The following is a 21,068-nucleotide window of genomic DNA, read 5'->3' as shown; positions in this document are numbered from 1 at the left end:
TGAGTATCATGAGCTTTTGTGGGCACAACCCTGAAGAAGTGCATTGTGCCCACAAAACTACGAAATTTTGGTATGTAGCTTCCTCTTATCATACCTTAAAGCAAGGTCAGAGTTTGCTTGCATCAAGAAAATGAGGGGTGCCTGGAATGGAACTGCTTCTCATAAAACCATACAGAAAAAGAGACAGAATCACTAGGCAGGTGAAATGGGCTGCCAGGGGGAGGGTGCCTCTCCCCAGTCTGGGACAACCCAAACCCTAAGCCTCTCCCCACCAGCTACCTTTTAGGGAGGGTGCTGAACCTCACCCTGCCCCGATTTGCATGGGAGTATTGCTGGCTGTTCCCGTTAGTCAGGAAGCAAGGGGAAAGTGCAGTTTTCTGCATTCCTCACTTTGGCTGGGGAGCACAGGGAACAGACAAACCTGAACCTGCCCAAGCCAGGGGACATGCACCCCTCCTCTAGCTGTGCCTGCTGGAGCTGCAGTAACCACAGAGAGGTGCTTCACACCTGGCCCCATGCTGCTGCAGTCAGAGAGAGCTGGGGTACTCCTCTTTCTCCTCTGGGCAGCTTGCATATTGAACTCCTCATCCCCAGCCCCACCTCAGAGGAACAATTCAAATGAAGCATGTACATTTTCATTTTCTTTTCCAAAAATCAAGTTAAGGACACCAGATAAATCTTCTAGTTAACCTATAACTGATAACTAACAGATCCATATTAACAGCAAGAGTAAACATCTTAGACCAGAGAGCACTCAACATTGGTATTTAACTAAATTCCACCTCCTGTTTCTGAGTTGTTTTTAGATAAGTATTCTAACACCAAGGTTAATGTGTCATGCAAAGGGTTCCTTTGTAATCTGGACATGGGCCATGAGTCCACAGAAACTTTTTAATCTGTTCAAGTGCAACAATGCTGGTCTGTTTTCCCACAGTTTTATTGTCTAGGTTTGCATATTTACTTGTGTTAGATGAATGATATGGCGTTCCAGTTAAACTAATTAATGTAAACTTCTAGTGTAAATTAATTTGGAATACCATGCTTTTCAGTAATGTAATTACTCAGGTACCTACTCAGTAAATTGTGGACAACTTTGTCACCATGGGTCAGATTTTTCTGCAGAAAATCGAATAAATGATTCATTAGTGGAAAGGTGATATGGGAGGGAAAATAATGTAATTTTCAAGCACTATTATACTTTAGTATCCGTTACTAAGAGTAACCCAAATTAAGTCAGTGCAGTTCAACTACCTTAAAAAACAGCAAGACTGCATCTAGACTGGCAAAGGAAAAACTTGCCAGCTGTCTATACTGGCCAGTTGAATTTCCGCAAGAACACTGACGATCTCATGTAAGATTGTCAGTGTTCTTGCGGAAATGCTATGCTGCTCCCGTTCGGGCAAAAGTGTAGACAATGCGGTATTGTTTTGCGCAAAAAAGCCCCGATTGCAAAAATGGCAATCGGGGCTTTCTTGCACAAAACCATGTCTAGATTGGCAAGGACACTTTTCCGCAAAAAGTTCTTTTGCGGAAAAGCGTCCGTGCCAATCTAGATGCTCTTTTCCGCAAATGCTTTTAACGGAAAAACTTTTCTGTTAAAAGCATTTGCAGAAAATCATGCCAGTCTAGACGTAGCCTAAGGGTACATCTAAACTACATGCTATTTTTGAAAGATATGCAAATTCTGCAGGAATTTGCATATCTTCTTCCGATCTCACTTTTGAAAGTGAAAGTAGTCTGGATCTGGTTTTTTTTTTTTTTCAGGAAAAAAACCCTTTTTCGGAAAAAAAAATCCCACATAACCTTCATTTTTTAAAGAAGATTTTTTTTCAAAAAAAGGGGAGTTTTCTGAAAAAAATGCATCCAGACTACTTTCGCTTTCGAAAGTGAGATCGGAAGAAGATATGCAAATTCCTGCAGAATTTGCATATCTGCTTTCGAAAATAGAACGTAACCTGAGAGAATTGGGACCAGACCTAGGCTGGTCTAGACATAGCCTGAGAGAATTGGGACCATGCAGCTAATAGGGAAAAACAACCTGCATAAGTTATTTGTAATTACAAATTTTAATAAAATAGTGATTTGTTCTGTTTATTGCAATGCTTTTTGCAGACCGCTATGTACTTCCCATCATAAACTTAGCAGATAAATTTCTGTTTTTAAAAATTCTACTGGGCCACTTAGATGCCTCTTTGCAGTATTAATTCATTAGCTATAAATATATACAGTAATTGGAAGGAAACAAATTCAGAATTAAGTTTGAATTTTACAGCTCACACTACATAATTGCACTACAAGGTTTTCTGCAAATATATGAACAGTGTCCTACTTCCATGAACTTTGAGAAGCACTTGAAACCTTTCTGTGAGAACTTTATTTTCTCATACTTAGGAGAAGTGAGACATAATTAATTTTACTAATCAGTTCACTTCTAAGAAATCTGAGTCCAAACATGACAATGTATAATTTTTCCTGAGCAGCTTTGTAGACTAAAACATGAGTATGACTTATAGTAGCATTAATGACTTAGCACTAAGGTGATTTTTTTTTATTGGTGCATATCAGAGATTAGCAAAAATTCAAGGATAGCTTTCTTTTTTCAGTATGCAGAAGCTGTCAGCAAAGTCCTGAACTCCTAGTCCTGGTCTTGAACTCTCAAAACTTGAAGACTTTAAAAGAAAAACATAGCATATTTCAGAAGGCTTTGAGATAAGGAATACACAAAAATCTCTACTATAGTAGCTGATGTGCTAAAGTCAAGTACAGTTTTGTTAAAGTTATTAAATGAACACTCTTTGAGAAGAAGGAAAATGGCTAGAAAGATTTTCAAAGACCTTGTAATAGGTATAGAAATGTAGCCGTGTTAGTCTGGTGTAGCTGAAGCAAAATACAGGACTATGTAGCACTTTAAAGACTAGTATAATCCTTATAGAGACTTTGTAATATTTTCAGCATCGTGGAAATTTAAAGCGTATGCATGTCAAGTCAGTTTCTATTATAATCTGACAATATTGCAGAAAGTATCTTGGTTTTAGATCTATTTGTGATGTAGATACTTTATCTCCATCTTTACTTTCTAGTGCAGCAATAGTCACACAGACTCCTAAGCGGCAAGAGGCTCAGCTCTTTGCAGCACATCATAATAAAACACTGATTTAATTATTAACCAATCACAATGCTTTTACTATGTTCTTAACCCCCTCTACTTTATAAAATAATTGGTCAGTCATTTTTCTGTGAGAACTGTATATAAAACTAAGCATTTCCCATCATACTATTTAAATATGGACATAAAGAACTATAGTAAATGATAAACTTAATAAACAACGAATAGTCTGGTAGCACTTTAAAGACTAACAAAACATGTTTCCTGTACAGACTAACTTGGCTACCCCCTAAGCTATAGTAAATTAAACAATGAATTCACAATACTGTGGCCGCTAGGTAATGCTGACCGCTAATATGATTTCAGACCCAGAGGTCTGAGTTTCACTGTTCTAGTGATTTAAGCATTCAAGTATGACACTGAGTAATTTAACAGTCCAAAGATGAAATAAGGTGAAAGAAGTAAAACCCAGTATTGAATACATTAAGACATATATAACTTGTGACAGACTCCTCCCCCACCCCGTGTTGTATGAAATGGACTTATGGACACAAATATAAATGATTCAAAGATGATTGGGACAAATTGCCTTATATAACCTATCAATCTCTGCATCATAATCCACTGGATCTGTTTGTCTTATTTTGGTGTAGATAGCATTCTTGTGTGTAAAATTAGACATATGGCATATAGAATGCTTTATGGTTTAAATGTGCAAAGGAAAGCTACCAAGGATGGTTCCAATGCTGGGATGCCTCAATGTCTGGACAATCATCTGTAAATTGCCTTTTTTGTCCTTAAGATTTAGCAGTGGTTGGTCTCAGGAAGCCACAGGACTTCCTACCTGGTAGGGACTGGCCAGGTAACTTCTCATACAAAAGTGCAAATTTTTAAAACAATGGGAAACTAGCAGGTATTTGGCTGGTTGGCATCCCACACCCAAGGAATGAACCAAAGACACCCCCCCCCCCTCCGCCCCCGGAAAAAGAGACTTCCCTGGTTTGAAGGCTTAGCTGGGAAAGTAACAGTTTTAGGGTGAGTTTGTATTAAGGTTTCAGTGTTAGAATTAACTAAGTGTTTTCTGTTATCTTAAGTGTATAATCTACTTTGCCTGTTCTCACTTATTACCACTTAAATGCTACTGCTTGTACTTAGTAAATAAAAGTGATGTTATCACCAAGCCCAGTGTAAATAATTGTTACCTGGGAGAGCAACCAGAGTGCACGTTCTCCTTTCATAGTTGAAGGGGGCTCACCAAGATAATTCATTTGGGATTCTGGTCCCACTGGGGGACTGGTATCCGGGAAGCCACTTCGAGTGGCAGGCTAGGGCGTGGGAGAGCAGGGAGCCCACCTGACAATCTTGCTCCAGCGCATATGAACCCCTGCACCCCCCCCCAGACCCTGCACCCCAACCCCCTCCCACTTCGCCAGCCGCCCTGCGACTCTGCTCTGTCGCCGTCTGGCCTGTGCCCGTAAGGCCGCGGGGCTGGAGCAGAGCCCCTCGCGGGAGCTAACAAGCCGGGGGGAGGGGTGCGGACATGAGTGGCGCCCCGCAGCCTTCATTGCAGGCTCCAAGGGGGCGGCTCTGCCTTGTCCTTCCTGCAACTGCCAGAGCCGCGGCACATACGCGCGCTGGGGGGGGGGGGGGCGGCACGCGCCCCTCAGTTCCGAGTATTACCCCCTCCCACTCAGAGTGCTGGCCCGGAGGTGGGAGGAGTCTCGCGTGACTGGCCGGTCCCGAGGCGCCTGGGCGGTAGGGGGGGAAGTGCCGCGCAGGCGCTTTCTGCGCTTTTCTCTTTCCCGCCGTTTGAGCCGAGTGGCCGGAGACCAACCAGCCGCCGCCAGGTAATGGCGCGCGCCCCTCCCTGGTAGTGCGACCCGCGCGCCGCTCCCGTGTCGCCGGCCCTGAGGCCGCCGGGAGCCGGGCGGGGCTGCTCTGACGCGCGGCGAGCGGGCTCGGGGCAGACCCGCGGCGAAGCTCCGTCCCCCAAACAGCCGCCAGAATCCAGCCGCCCCCCTGGTGCAAGCCCGGGCCCCGCCCCCCGAATCAGCCCCGCGGTACCGCCCCGTGCTCGCAAACCCGACCCCGAAATGCTTTAACCGTAACCTCCCCCCCCCCCCTCCCCGTGCCGCCTGTGACCCTGAAATCCTCCCTCCGCCCCGCTCCCACTGGTAGGGTGCAGGCAGTGCCCGTCACTGCAGGTAAGGGAGGGGGACTGACAGGGCTGCAAATGCAGGTGTCCCTCTTCGGCTCTTGTGAAACACCCGCTTCTTTCACCTGGGAGGAGAGCGATGGGTCCTCTTTGCGCAGCTTTGGTGGCTATACAAGCTGTATGCGCTCCAGGGTGTGTGTGGGGAGGGAGAGGGGGAGAATTCACCCCATTAGTAGATGACTCCATCTCACACGCTTGTTCTTTCAGCTTTTATCAGTAGATTCCCTATCCTCCTTTGCTTAGGAAATCTCAGGTCACCTTTATGAAACAATTAAAATTAAAATTAAATACCTCTGCAAGCAGAGCCACACTCATTGATTTTCCTCCCCCTCTTCCCAAAACTTCCTTGTCGTGTTCACTACCTGGGGTATATATGCAGTTAAAAATTGCGTCCATCTAAAAGTAATAGACTTGGCTCCAAAGATAAGCTGTAAAAACGTACCACCTACTTCATGAGGTTTTCATGATGACCTTAAAGCTGATGGACTCAGACTAAGGCTGTGGCTTATGTACCATTTTTCTGCAAAAATGTCGACTGTCAACTACATGATTAACTGATAAACCCAGGCTTAATCGGTTAATCCTGTAAATGACATGCATTTCTATCCCCCCCCCCTTCTCCCCAGCTGCCTCTGTATCAGAGGCAGCAAGGTGAGGAAGTATGAGCTGGTGCCTGTGGGGAGCTGGCTTTTAAGTCAGTTCCCCAGGAGCACCAGAGCCATTCCCCCCCACACTCCCACCTCTGATAAATAGGGAGCATCATGAAGGGTGACGGGCGGGAGCTGATACATGTAAGGAGCCAGCTTTCAAACTGGCTTTCTGTGTGTGCCACTCTGGACCTGCACCACAGACCTGCCTCTCTCTCCCCCTCCCCTTGTTGCCTCCTACAGAGGTGGGGAGGAGGTAGGCAGGAGTTGCCTCTGCCCACACTGCTGTTTCTATCAGAGGCAACAGCATGGGAGGAGTAGGGGAGGCTGCTGCGGAACAGTTCCTGTTCACAGCGGTCCAAGCTGTGTCAAAGGCAGCAGTGCAGGACAGCAGGTGGAGCCGATCTTTGCAGAGAGCTGGTTTTTAAACTGACTCCCCTTGTGACCAGTTCCCATCTGCCATCTGTGCTGCTGCCTCTGATAGAGATGTAGCACTATGGGGTGGCAGGGAGCCCCCTGAGAGTGCGCTCCAGGCCCCACCCTGGTGGACTATCAAACAGTCATGTAAACAATAAAATGTGATGTTAGATCACGACTATTCAATTGCACGTGATCTAACATCCCTACTGCTGGGAGACCTTGTATAGACTAGGGATGTTAAATCACATGTAATTGAATAGTCGTGATTTAACATCACGTTTTAGTGGTTACATGACTATTCGATAGTCCCCGAGGGTGAGACCAGCAGTCACTGCGCTCCTGGCCCCGCTCCCGGGGAGCCCCGGCCACCCCAATTTGCTGCCTCTCTATGAGAGTGGGGTGGCAGGTGGGAGCTGGTCTGTGAGAGAAGGCAGTTTAAAAACGCCACTTGCCATCCTGTGCTGCTGCCTCTGATACAGAGGTTGCTTTGCTGCAGCCACCCTCCCCCTGCACTGCTGCCTCTGTAGGAAGCAGCAAGGGGTTGGGACAGCCAAGTCTGCGGCGCCAGCACGCATGGGGAGCCTACTTGAAAGCTGGCTCCCTGTGCGTATCTGCTCTCGCCCTTTCTCGCCCCCCCCCCCCGCCCTGCTGCCACTCTATCTGAGGCAGCGGAGCAGGAGTGGGGGGCTGGTGGATCTGATGCTTGTGGGGAGTTGGCTTTTAAATCAGCTCCTCACAGGCTCCTGTTGCCCCCTTCCCTCTTGCTGCTTCTGATACAGAAAGATATAGAGGCAGCAAGGGGGAGTTAGTGTAGTTGACAGGATTAACCGATAAGTCCAGGCTTATTGTTTCATCATGTAGTCCTCTACACTTTGAAATCCCTAGTATAGACAAGTTTCTTGTGGCTTCCAGCACTTTGTGGTTTAGCTGTCCACAGGAGTCTCAGCAGCATCATGGCGTTATGAAAGTTACTGGCTGCAAAAGCTTTTCTTAAGCTAGTGCACTCCAAAATTGGTAACTGCTAGGCTATCCGCAGAGCATCTACACTGCCCGCCCACTCTTGCACAAGGAAATTTATTGTTCGGCTATGCTCTTTTTTAACAGGTGTAAGCCCTCTTGCACAGGAGGGCAGTGTGGATGCTTGGCAGGGATTTCTTGTGCAAGAAAGCCCTTTGGCTAAAATGGCCATCAGAGCTTTCTTGTGCAAGACACAGTCCACGCTGCCATGGGCACTCTTGCGCAAAAGCACAGCTCGCACATGGCCATGTGGACGTTTTCTTGTGCAAGACTTCTTGCACAAGAACCCTGGTGCAAGATGTTCTTGCAGAATAAGCCGCCTGTGTAGACATAGCCCTAGAGAGTAGCACCAATACCACTGTGTGAAGGAACTGTCCATTAATCTCAAAGAAGCATTAACACAGTTACAATAATTAAATTATCAATTTAGTTAGTCCTGCTGCTGCTGAAAACATTATAAGATATTGTCCATTTCGTCTCTTAAAAATTCCTTGCAGTGTACTGGGAAGACCTCTCATTTTGATGCCACAAATAGATAATGTGTAGGGAACAAAAAGTGTTGGTATTCTCCCAATCTGACCTACAAAGCCAAAAGGACAGGAATGGAACTCAGCCACATGTGAGGTCCATCAACAGGGACCCAATTCTGCAAATGCAGTGGGACAGCCGAATCTACTCCAAGCATCAGGCCTTTCTTTTTTTGAACAATGGGTGTCATTAGATAGCTTTATTCGTGACTGTAGCATTCTTGCTCCTCTCTCTGCTGGAGGCAATCTGCAAACCATCTTGAGTGTTTCAAGCTCTTTCTCAGAGTCAGAAAGGCTGTTTTAGAAATAGTTCTTAATATCCAGTCTCAGCTTTGTTCATTTTATCACATTCCCATTGTGCTTATGCAACTGCTCAACCTTGTTCAAAGATATTCCTGAACACTGTTAGAGGCAGGAGAGTAGGTAGCTTATGCATGATCATGTACTGAACATCTGCATGAGTGACATCTCATTTTGGGGTTGCAAAGATGACGGAGCTTGGAACAGTTCCACTATTATTTTTATTTTTATTTCAGTGTTATGTACCACTGCAGGTGAATTTTGTGGGTATCTTGCGCAGAAAAACCTTAGAGAAAATCCCCAAGGATGGAAGAAAATTCTAAAGTCATATGCTCTCCAACTAAAAATGACAAGACTATGAATGACTAGTGATAGAAATGTAGCCGTGTTAGTCTGGTGTAGCTAAAACGAAATGCAGGACTATGTAGCACTTTAAAGACTAACAAGATGGTTTATTAGATGATGAGCTTTCGTGGGCCAGACCCACTTCCTCAGATCAAATAGTGGAAGAAAATAGTCATAGCCATATATACCAAAGGATACAATTAAAAAAAAGTGAACACATATGAAAAGGACAAATCACATTTCAGAACAGAAGGAGGATGCGGGGGGGGGGGGAGGAGGAAGGGGATTTTTCTCTCCACGGGGGCATGAGCAAAGACTCCAGCTATCTTACCCATTACAAAGATAGCTTCCCTAATTATCACCTCTAATACTATTAACTCTCAGACATTTACCCTTCCCCACCTCTAATATCATTAACTCACAGGCATTCACCTTCCTTCCCCCCCTCCCCCCCCGCATCCCCCTTCTGTTCTGAAATGTGATTTGTCCTTTTCATATGTGTTCACTTTTTTTTAATTGTATCCTTTGGTATATATGGCTGTGACTATTTTCTTCCACTATTTGATCTGAGGAAGTGGGTCTGGCCCACGAAAGCTCATTATCTAATAAACCATCTACAGTGCTACATAGTCCTGTATTTTGTTTTATGAATGACTAGGTATTCAAATCTAAGGCTGTTAGAATGGTGCACCCTTGCTATCTCCATTTTCCTGATTGCTCATGGAGAAGTGGTTTTTCAGGTACCTCTATTTAAAAGCTAGTGAAAACATATATGTAAAAGAGATTCCTAATGTTATTAGGCAATGGGTTCCACAAAGAAGCGTGTGTGATGGCTCAAAGCAAAGTATTTCAGCTGTGAAGATGCATGGAGACTGCTATCATGACTTCGGTTGGTGACTAGTAATCCCTAATTCTAAAAGGTAATTTGTTTTCTGTCGAATTGTTTAATATGAGAACCTTAGCTAACTTGAAACTTATAGCCAGTGAAATAGGTCACGTAATTCAATCTCCAAGAGCCAAAACAGGTTGAGGCTGTCCAATGTCTCTGCAAGATGCACATTTTGAGCATTCTCACAGTTTCTTTTACATGTATTTATCTTCAGATACTGCTGTAAAATAAAGAGTACTAATATCCCATTTTAGTGATGGGGAAGTGAGAGACGGAGAGGCTAAGTGGCTTGCCCAAAGTAATATAGAAAGTATGTGGTAGAGCAGTGTTTCCCAATTTTATTTGGCCACGGAACTCTTTTAAACTCGAAAGAATTTTGCAGAACCCCTAATAGTCTTATATATGGAGCTGAAAAAGCACACCACAAATAAGTAAGGATAATAATAACTATCGACGACACTAGTTTATTCGTATTCAGTCACCCACATGATCCACGCTCCCTGAGAGTGACAGGGATTTACGGTTCTATTTAACAAGCGGATTACACCACTGACTGACTGCGCACACAGTACTGAGTAGTGACATCATCATCCCCACTCTCTAGCTAAGCTGGCATCACACAGGGACACTTATTGTGGAAAACAAAAATGAAAATTGTTTTCAATAAAATTCATAAATGGTTAAATATTAATTTTTTTTAAAAAATCATAAAATGTTTTTGTAATGGAATTTTCTCGTGGAACCCTGATTTTCACTTCATGCTGCTCTTCACCCCTGAAAGTGCGGCTTGCAAAGCCACCCCATGCGCCCTACAAACGGCCCCTGGCTCCCTGTGCTCACCAGGTGCAGGAGAGCTGTCTGGCGTGGCAAAATGGCTTTGGCAAGATGGCATCGGCCAGAGGAGCCTGCTGTGGCTAAAAAGCCTAATCCGTAGCTTTTAAAGGGGCAGTGTACCTTTTTTTCCTGCTCAACAATTCTGGTGTGGCTCTTCACATTTTTTTTGCCGCTGTTTTGGCTCTCTTCATTTAATGGGTTGGCCACCCCGATGTAGATGGTATCATGAGCTTTCGTGGGTACAGCCCACTTCATCAGATGACAAATCTTAGGTTAGCTCTCAAATCGTTGAATGATCCTTTTTAATGCGAAGAGTTTAGGAAACCTTTTGTTTGTGTGAGACGTTTCAGCTTCAATACTTACGTTTAGGTAGCTCATGCACTTGTACATTGCTGCTTGGTTATTCCCAGGTCTCGCTGTTATGAGGAGAAGCTTTGGATTTTACCTCATCTCGGGGATCCCTGGCCTCTTCCAATTGCAGATCTTAAAAGTCAGTCTCCAGCATGGTTGGACAAAACCATTAAGAATAATTCAAAAGCACGAGGGGGGTTATTCTTCCTATTTATTATTTGTATTATGGAACAGTAATAACCAAGATCAGAACCTATTGTGGCTAGGTATTGTGCAAGCATATAAGAAACAGTTGCTGACCCCCAAATGTTTACAATGTAAAGAGACATGCCAAGGATGTGAGAGAGGAAAAATAATTATCCCCCAGTTCCACAATTGAGAGATTGCATGGCTATTCCAATATCACACATCTGTGTCAGCACCAAGAATTAATCCAGTTCTGAGTTCTAGAGCAGTTCTAACCCCAGCACCTTGTTTCCTATCTTGATTACCTAAGGAAATCCTCTGCACTGTGAAATCTCTCATAAAGCACCAGAAGCAGCGGTAGGTTGGACTTACCTTTCAGTCTGACTCCATCTGAATTATATTGCTGGAATCTGAGAGAAGTTTGATTCAGTGCAGAGAAACAGAACTCTTTGTGACTTTGATGGATCTCAAGATCCTCATGGATTTTGGGGTATTTGTAAATTCTGGGACCAACCTCCTGTGAGGACACAAATCTTATTCCTGGTGGTAGAATGTAGTGATAACTATTAGAAATAAGACTGTTGGTCTTTATGTGACTTCCCAGTTCCTACTTTAGGAATGAGCATTCTGGGCTTATCCCTAGAATTATATGCATTAAGATATACACATATATAACTTATGGCATTTTTTTAGACAGCCCCTTTATACAAAATTGTATTGTATTTTCAAATTGTAAAATATGGGAAGCATAAGATAGTTTTGCATAATCAAGAATTAGATTATCCTTACTGTAAGTTGAATTTGTTAGCTGTCTTTTTTTAAAAAATAATCTAACTCTTATTATTTAATAATTTTTAGCATTTGGCAAGATATTTAGAACTTATCAGGCTTTTAAGGTGAACGATGGTCATTAAATTAGCACACTTTGACAATGATAGGCAGTAGGCTTTGTATTTCGTTCATGGCTGCAAAGTGACTAGTGAAGGAGTTCAAGGGGACTACAGGTCATGTGACCCTGCCCCCAGCTTGGTAAATGGCCGAGACAACCCTCTTCACCCCAGGCTCTGTCTCTTCCCTGTTCTTCCCTCTCCTGATCTCTTTTCTACTCCACCTCTTCCCCTCCCCCAAGCATTGTGGCCCATGGGAATAACAGTGACAGCACCAGAAGTAGGGATCTGCCCCCTTCCCCATCTCCTGCACTCACATGCAGTGGCAGGACAAAGGGAGCAACAGTCCCCACTTTGCTTCCCTGGCCACGTCACTCCACTTCCTGTGGGGGAATGAGTTGGGACCTTTGCTCCACTTTCCATTAGTGCTGGTAAGTGCAGGAGGGCTGAACTTGTGCTGCGGGAATCACCCCCACGCTCTGCTGGCTGCTGGTGGACCCCTTGCCCCTCCCACCCATAGTGTTGGAAGCATGTGTCCCCACATGTTGCCTATGGCTACATCTTATACCCTGATACATATAAATGTCAATCTGTCATTACAGGCATGCAGCTGTCTTCAGAAACAAACTTAATAGCAATGTAATTTAAAACAAGAAAGGATAGAGTGAACAAGTACCATATATAAGTGAAAAAGTTGCATTGGAAAAGACAAGATGAATGCTTCTGGAGGAAGTTGTGGGAGCCCTAACTCTGCTGAATCTACTGGTGACTTCTTCAAGGATCTGTGGTCCAAACTGAGAGAATGTCATGATAAAGAAGTACAAGGTAAATTGTTACAGCTGGTGTATGTTAATGGAGTTTGTTTTATTTATGAACAGGATTATATAAAGTGATTGCCTGTGGTAGCAGGGGACTTGGACTTGATGCCTCAGAAGACTCTTCCTGTGCTATGTTTCTGTGTACGTAAAATGGTAACTTTTTGTACAAAGAAACTTTGTTTATCAGAAGATTAGGAAGGTATTTTTAGCATAAGTAAAAAAGTTTAATCTCTAAGGCTCTAATCCTGAAGATGAGCCTGTACAAAACTTCTCTAAAATACCTTGTGTTATGCAGAAGAACAGATTGGATGATCACAATGGTATATTTTGGCTTTAAAATCTGAATCATTTTCAGGGTTGGAACCTAGGTAGTCAAACTGCATGAATGACCTATGAAGTAAAATTAATCATCCTAAACCGACAGTTACAGTTGCTTTAGATGTACTTCATGCTATTCCGTTGTTAATGTTTCATAGTTGAAAGTCATTGTTTTTAAAGAAAAATAAGTTACCATGCCCAATGCTTTTTTTCCTCCTTGTTTTTGATTTTCCTCAACACTCGTAGCTTTGATTTGAGAAAATGTCAAGTGGTAATGTTTCTTGTTTTAAATATATCTGCATGCTTGAATATTGGGGAGAATTAAAAAACATCAAAACTGAGCGGAATTATCACAGCATATAAAATTTCCTTAAACGATAATAACAATTCCCATGTATGTGGGTTTTTTTCTAAAAATACTTGGTCCAAACCCTGGTGTCTCAAACCTTCCATCACATGAATAATCTTTAATGCACATGATTAGTTCTTCTGAATTGATTTAGAACAGCATTTGACTTGAACTTCCAAAATGCATTGTTGTACAGTAAAGACTATGCAAATCATTTTGGAAGAGAAGCAGATGACATATTGGGAATTAATGTAGGCCACTGTCATATATTTAGATCCTTATAGGCTGATGATTCCACCTATGTAGTATCTCACTGATTTAAAAATGGGTACAGGGATCTGTCTGAGGATACCTGGTTTCAGGATCACTCCTTAGCTTTCCAATATCTAATGGCCCAATTTTGACAACATAATACCCACTGAAATTAGTGGAACATTGGATCCCACTCAGCAACTTGCAAGATTGAGCCTTGTGAGGATGTTTGGTCAAAGACATCAGTTATTTGTTGTTCTCTAAAAGGAAATTAATTTGACATTCGTTAAAAGAGAATGATTTAACAACCAATTGTGTTCTGGTTATTTTTTTACAACATTGTTCATTTCTTAAAATATTATTTTTACTCCTGTTGGTTTGAGTCAATCTTCAGCTGGGTTTCAATAGTGGATATGATATTGTCAGCAGATTATATGTTGGAGCATCACAGTGGGATCAGAAATGCTATGTATTGCCAGAACATAAATTTGAAAACAAAAATCCTAATACTTCTGGGTAATGTTGAATACCCCTTTCTGTAGTTATGTAGGACATTCAGTGCATGTTCTCTTGTGTAAAATGTGTATTGGGCAGGGCCAGGTAATTTTGCCAGTAGGTGAACTTTTTCATGCCTAGTCTTTTGGTAGTCTGTCCCGCAGTGTTGGGTAAAATTAGATCTTCCATGATAACATCAAAGACATGCCTGAAGGATAGTTAGTTTTTTCGAAAGGTGGGGATCTTCTGTAGAACCCAGTACAAGAGAATATTTAAGACACATCAAACACAGACTTGCCTGGACTTTGCTTGTTTTTGAAGTCTATAAATAAGAATTAAAATTGACTCATGAGTTTCAAATCTAGATGTCAGCAAAAATATTAAAGATGGTAATATTTAGGTGAAATGGAATGTTTGCTCCAGCAGTACATTGTGTGCTGTACTAACATGACTGTTATTTCTGTTACTAATTTTATTTTGTAGCAATTTGCAAGTATACATGAGTTACAACCTGACATTTTATATAAGTTGTGATTTTTAAAAAAAGAGCTTTAAATTAGTTAAGTTGGATTGTTTTTTATTAGTGCATTGGTGGGGAAAAAGTGTTTGTACTCTCCATTGTGTGGTTGATCGCACTAAATGAAAAACAGCTATGTTTGAACAAATGTAAATTTACAATTCTCTACTTTGTCTGTAGATGATAAGTGGAGGCTTTTTCTTTTTTTAACAGGCCAATTTATTCACCTTTGAAAAACTTATTCTCTTTCTGCTACAAACTTCCTGCGTGACCATGCACAAGTCACTTAAGACCTAATTATCAAAGAGATTGTGAACCTGTAGTTCTCATTAATTTCATTTAAGTCAGTGGTGCTCAGTACTTCTGAAAATCGGTCAGTAAATCTCTGTGCTTTGTTTCCCATTTCTGAGATGCTTAGGGAAATACTTTCCTACTTCACACAGGATTATTATCTAATACTAATATTTGTGAATAGCCCTCATCCTTATATAAATAGTCTTGAGGTAGACGTAGGATTTCTGTTTCATCAACATTGTAGTTGAGCGTAAATTTAAACTAAATCTGAAGCTGTGTACTAGAGGAGACAAATATACCTGTAATGCATTGAACAAACAGAAAAGGAGGTTTTTGTATAACAATCCAATAAATAGTCCAATTTTCTCCACTATATCCATGAAGAACAGGAGACTGGGATAAAGAAGATCTGAGTCTTAGGGCAGATAGGACCATGAAAAAGAAAACATTTTTGCATTGGAGGATCTCTGTAGGAATGTGAAGTATGAAGACTATGGAAAAAAGTACAATTATATTGAAATTGTCTCCTGTCTTTATGCTCATAACTGCATTATATCCTTACCTTTAGCATTTATCTTTTATCTTCTCCTTCATTCAGAGTAAATATTTTGTTTGTTAGGTGCCTCAAAAGTTATTTTGATGTTTTTAGATGTATTTTCAAACCCTTGTGCAAAATTTAGGAACTTCAGTAGAACAATGAAAGCTTAATAGAAATATAAATTTTAAATGTACATAAAAAATAAAATGTACACTAATATCTTCCATATGTCATTTTAAGATGACATAAGACACATGGAAGTCTTCAAAAAGATCTTCTGCTGTTACCTGCTTTCTCATGTGGAAGGGGAACTGTAATACAGGCAGTCCCCGGGTTACGTACAAGATAGGGACTGTAGGTTTGTTCTTAAGTTGAATTTGTATGTAAGTCAGAACTGGTACATATTGTAGGGGAAACTGTAACCAAACATTTCTCCAGAGCTCAGTTTTATTCTCCCACACCTCACTTCCCTCAGTCCTTTATTCTCAAGCTGAGGTGTCTGCTGAGAAAAGCCGCTCCGCGTCTCCCTGGTCTGCTGGGGGGAGGGAGAGGGCGCTAGCTTCATGTCTCCTTGGTCTGCTGGGGGGAAGCAGCTAGTGTGGGGTTGCCTTACACCGTTTGTAAGTAGGGATCTGATGTAAGTCAGATCCATGTAACCCGGGGACTGCCTGTACATAAGAGAAAGAAGGAGAGAAGGCATTTACTACTTTAGGTAGAAGCCCCAGAACACACTCATCCTGTAAGAGAAAGAATTGCATTTTACATGTCAAGAAATGCAGTTCAAATAAATGTTTGTGTGAATGTAAAATAGCATACATCTGAACGAACTGCTATAGCTTTTTTTCTACTATTTCCATTTAATTTTTTTCTCAGTGGTGATAAATACCAACCCATAGGTTAAGTTTTCAGTATTAAATACACAGATAAAATGCTGAAGTTCCTGCAGCTATGATAACTTTATATATTTAAATATTAATTAAGATATAAATGTCAGAATCCTTAATGAAAAATATTACATATATGCATATTGTAGCCTAGTTACAAGTCTCATTAATATACAGTAAACTTCCGATAATCTGGCACCTTTAGGACCCAGGGGGTGCCGGACTATCAGAAGGGGGGGCTATGAGGGGTTTGGAGTGGGGTGGGAGGGGATGCCACCCCAGACCTCTCATAGCCCCCCCATACAATAGTCCCGCTCTGCCCCAGGCGTCCCTGATTCAGCCGCTGCAGGTCAGTTTCAGCAGCAGCTGAATTGGGGATGCCTGCAATAGAGCAGCTGAGGTGCTGCCGGGTTGGTTCTGCAGCGCCAAGAGGCAGCACTACGGCACCAACCCAGCAGCACTCCAGCTGCTCTTGAGGACACCTGGGACAGAGCAGCTGGGGTACTGCCCGGTTGGTCCTGTAGCGCTGCCCCTTGGGGCTGCGGGACCAACCTGGCAGCACCCCAGCTGCTCTTGGGGACGCCTGGGGCAGAGCAGCTGGAGTGCTGCTGGATTGGTCCCGCAGCGCCAAAGGATGGCGCTGCAGGACCAACCCGGCAGGACCCCAGCTGCTCTGCCCCAGAGGTCCCTGATTCAGCCGCTGCTGAAACAGATCAGCAGCTGATTCCAGGAAGCCTGGGGCAGAGCTGCTCTGCCCGGGGCTTCCTGGAATCAGCCGCTGATCTGTTTCAGCAGCGTCTGACTTGGGGACCCCTGGGGCAGAGCAGCTGGGATCCTGCCGGGTTGGTCCCGCAGCGCCGAGGGGCAGCGCTACGGAACCAACCACGCAGCACCCCAGCTGCTGTGCCCCAGGAGTCTGGATTCAGCCTGCTGGTGAAACTGACGCTGCTGGTCAGTTTCAGCAGTGGCTGAATCCTGTGGCCTGGGGCAAAGCAGCTGGGGTGCTGCCGGGGTTGGTCCCATAGTGCAGCCCCTCGGCGCTGCGGGACCAACCCGGCAGCACTCCAGCTGCTCTGCCCCAGGCATCCCCAAGAGCAGCTGGGGTGCTGCCGGGTTGGTCCCACAGCCCTGAGGGGCAGCGCTACGAGACCAACCCGGCAGCACCCCAGCTGCTCTGCTCCCGGCTTCCCCGATCCACTTCTGGTCAGTTTCAGCAGCAGCTGAATGGGGGAAGCCTGTCCGGCTGCCCCAGAACTTCCGGGTTCCTGATGGTGCCGGACCATCAGGAGTCCCGGAGCATTGGATGCCGGACTAATGGAGTTTTACTGTAATTCACTTTTAAATGTTGGGAGGTAGATATTTATATATTTAGATTTTAAAAATAATTTAAACCTATGAAGAGCTTAATAAATATTTAAGTCATCTATATATTGCACCTTTTAAGAATGAAAGCCTAACATCCCAGCAATAAATCCCTTGCACAAATATCTACCGGCTTTACAAAGGAGAAACTTTGTAGTTGTGATTAAATGGCTCTAAATTGATCTCTTCTCCAAAGTGGAAAATGAGGCATTTTTTCCACGTTAGACAAATATTTGGTTTGCTGTATGTTGAATACTGGAAACATAAAACTTTTTTGGAAACACAAGCATGTTAGTGTGGTCAAAGATTCCTGGTTCTCTAGAAGACAAAAAGAAGGAGATTATGGGTAACATTAGTAATTCTACTCTCTCAGATAAATGTAACAAACTGGATTCCTGCCTCCTTATTGTAGTTATTTGACTTCAAAAAAACCTTTAAGTAACCAGTTCATTTCTTCCTGTATTCAGGTGAGAGCAGAGATAGTGTTTCTTGTAGCATAGTACTTGGCCTTTTGAGCACTGCCTCCTCAGTCGGTGGCTCAGGTTGCCAATGTTACAATCTTAAATACATTGGTGAACAGACTACCTGTTCATACAGGAGACACATTGTTGTGCAGCCTCATTCCTTCCGATGGGTGTGGAGTAGGATTAAAGCACACTTTATAGGGGTTCTAATTGCGATGCCTAATTGACTTTATGAATAGCAACCATATAAAAAAATAAATAAATAAGCCCTTTTTCTGTGCTGCGTGACAGAATGTAAGTCTCACAGGTGTTGAGTGCTTATGAGATAAGAAGTCTTTACCTGTGTCCCAAGAACTTTCTTTTTGAAGTAGTCTCCCTATATTTTCTATCTCATTGTTACCTCATTATCTTGTCTATAGTATATATTCACTGAATCTTTGTCTTGACTTTTACTTTCCAAGCAAAAGCCTGAAAACTAGAAGATTTGCCAGAATAAAAACTACCATGTATGTGAGCAAGTAAACTTTCTTATTCAATTATTCCTTGGGAGGAAACGTTCAGCGGTTACACATTTACATGCCAGGGGAAAGGGGGAGGGAGCAGGGCACTGGCTCCTGCCTCTTCGCCCGCCCGCCTGCCTCTGATACAGAGGCAGTAGGGAGGTGTGCATGTAACTGTGAGGGTTAACTGATGAGCCCAGGCATTTCAGTTAACCATATACAGGCGACCCCTGACTTATTACCATCCGACTTACGATCCCCTCCCGCCCGCATTGACAACCATTTTTTTCATGATAGATAGCTCCTAAAAACCCCCAATTTATGTCTGCAGCTCGCATTTATGATGGCATACGATGCAGATGCCACACATCATCCCAAAACAGGAAACTTACAAGTCAGTCAGACTCGCCAGTCTGCAGCTGCTACTTGAACTGTGCGTGTCTCCACCACATTGGTCTTCACTGTTTAGTTATTTTTGTGCGTTATTTGAACTATTGAGTTTAGTTTTCTCAATTTCTATAATCAATTTTGGTATTTTTAGGGTATGAAATGGGTTTCCAGGAATGGAACCGCCATTTATAACATTGTGCCTCTGGGAAATAAGGGTTTGACTTATGACAGCTTGACTTATGACAGTTCTCCAAGAACCAGTTAGGTCGTAAGTACGGGGGTTGCCTGTAGTCAGATACACATTAACAACCCCACTGGTCAGTCATCCTTTTTGGGCATGGGGGGAGGAGTAGTATGTTTAAAGAAGGCACAGGGTGGGTAGGAAATGTCCTTATTCATTGGCTTAACATGTTTTATTTTACCATTCTTAATTTTATTTGCCATGTACTTAGCATCTAATTATCTCCAACAGTTACACTTGGAGGGTCCCCCACATGCGTGAATCTTTTCTCTCCAACACAGCATGGATATCTCAGATTCTCTGCAGAACAGGAATGACTGAATATGAAAAGAGTGAGGGCACATGGGTCAAGGAAAGTGCAGAGCAAAGTGAATCATTTCTTAAAACATTTTAAAGATTGATTTCTGGGAAACTTTTAATCCTGAGTAGTCCCTGGCTCCATTTGAGCTGGAAAAATAGTAGTAGTCCCAGAAGCATGCCCTCCTTAAGTTATGATCCCTTAACATTGCTTCTTTATGTGTATCTATGAAACTGTCCTTAATTACATGACCAGATATTGTAATATATGAAGCTTAATGTCAGAAATCTTGTCTGCAACTTTATATACTCATGTAGTTCTGTGTACTTCTCCATGTCTGCAAAATAAAATAAAATAAAATGGTTTATATGAATAGTACACAGTACCCCCCTACTTTTACAGCATAGTAGAGGTAAAATATTTTTTTTTACAAAGGCAAAATTTTTATATTAAATGAAGAGAAGAAATGTTAAATTTATTAAGGATCCTGAGATAGCCAATAATGGGATCTTCATGGCTGTTGTTGTACTCAACCAAGAACTAGTTCATAAATCAAGATTCAAGGTCCAAGTAGGCCATACCTTCTTAGTCCACGAGCTACTATTTTCTTCCATGCTAGAATCATAGAACTGGACGGAACAACAAGAGGTCATCAAGTCCAGTCCCCTGCACTCATGGCAGGAACAAGCACCATCTAGATTTCTTGACCATCTCCGAGATGTGTTTGTCTAACCTCTTCTTAAAAATATCCAATAATGGAGATTCCCTATCCTCCATAGACAGTTTATTCCAGTGGTTAGCCATCCTGACAGGAAGATTTTCCTCTTGTCCAACCTAAACCTCCTTTGCTGCAATTTAAGCCTATTGCTTCTTGTCCTATCATCAAAGGTTAAGAAGAATACGTTTTCTCCTTCCTTCTTGTACCGATCTATTAAGTACTTGAAAGCTCTTATCACGTCTCCTCTGTTTTCTCTTTTCCAGACTAAACAGACCCAGTTCTTTCAATCTTGCCTCATAGATCATGTTTTCTAGACCTTTAATTATTTTTATTGCTCTTTTCTGAAGCAACCCTCTCCAATTTCTCCACATTTTTCCCAAAATATGGAACCCAGAACAGGACACAATACTCCAATTAAGGACTAAAGCATATGAAGTAGAGCCTCAGAATTATTTCCTGTGTCTTGCTTATGACACCCCCATTAATAAATCCCCAAATGATTTTTTAAGTGTCACACTATTGACTCTGGTCCACTGTGATCCCTAAATCCCTTTCTGCAATATTCCTTAGGTCAGAGGTTCTCAAACTTTGTGATACGGCAACCCCCTAAAATGCTATATGAATTTGTGTGACCTCCCACCCTCACCAAAGTTGTTAAGCAAAAAAAAAAAAAAAAAAGAGGGGGTGGGAGCCAAAGTTGCACCACTTTGTCCAGTTTGGGACTGCGCACTAACCGCCAATGCGCCCACCCCTCCCCCTGAGGCAGGTTCCCCTAGGGCCCCCCCATCCCAGTGCACTCTCCCTGAGGCAGGCCCCCTCTAGTGTCCCCCCATCCCAGTGCACTCCCTCCTCCCCCTTTTGCAGGCATCCTAAGTGTTAGGAGCCTCCGCTCCAGTCAAATTTCTT

General features: G+C 42.9%; 1 protein-coding gene and 1 long non-coding RNA gene across 8 annotated transcripts in view; one reads left to right on the top strand and one right to left on the bottom strand.

The window, feature by feature from the left end:
• The window catches only part of RBBP8 (RB binding protein 8, endonuclease), a 110,938-nt gene that overhangs the window by 6,454 nt on the left and 83,416 nt on the right, over window positions 1-21,068 (top strand). For 3 of the 7 annotated variants that reach the window (XM_075920889.2, XM_075920888.2, XM_075920884.2), the window contains exons 1-3: window positions 4,840-4,953; window positions 9,378-9,497; window positions 12,327-12,549. In XM_075920889.2, coding sequence (XP_075777004.2) covers window positions 12,438-12,549 — 112 coding nt within the window. In that variant the 5' untranslated portion in view covers window positions 4,840-4,953; window positions 9,378-9,497; window positions 12,327-12,437. Of the gene's footprint in view, window positions 1-4,827; window positions 4,954-9,377; window positions 9,498-12,326; window positions 12,550-18,476; window positions 18,522-21,068 lie in introns of those variants that run through there. The other 4 variants (XM_075920886.2, XM_075920887.2, XM_075920890.2 and 1 more) reach the window with 4 other exon arrangements.
• Window positions 2,534-4,667, bottom strand: LOC142827105 (uncharacterized). The gene is made up of 2 exons (XR_012901528.2): window positions 4,309-4,667; window positions 2,534-2,669 (listed from the first exon to the last, which is right to left on the bottom strand). It is a non-coding gene; the product is annotated as an uncharacterized LOC142827105 (long non-coding RNA).

Source organism: Pelodiscus sinensis, chromosome 2 (genome assembly GCF_052426305.1).
Source record: "Pelodiscus sinensis isolate ZL-2025 chromosome 2, ASM5242630v1, whole genome shotgun sequence".
Classification (NCBI taxonomy): domain Eukaryota; kingdom Metazoa; phylum Chordata; order Testudines; family Trionychidae; genus Pelodiscus; species Pelodiscus sinensis.
This window is presented reverse-complemented; position numbering and strand designations above follow the sequence as displayed.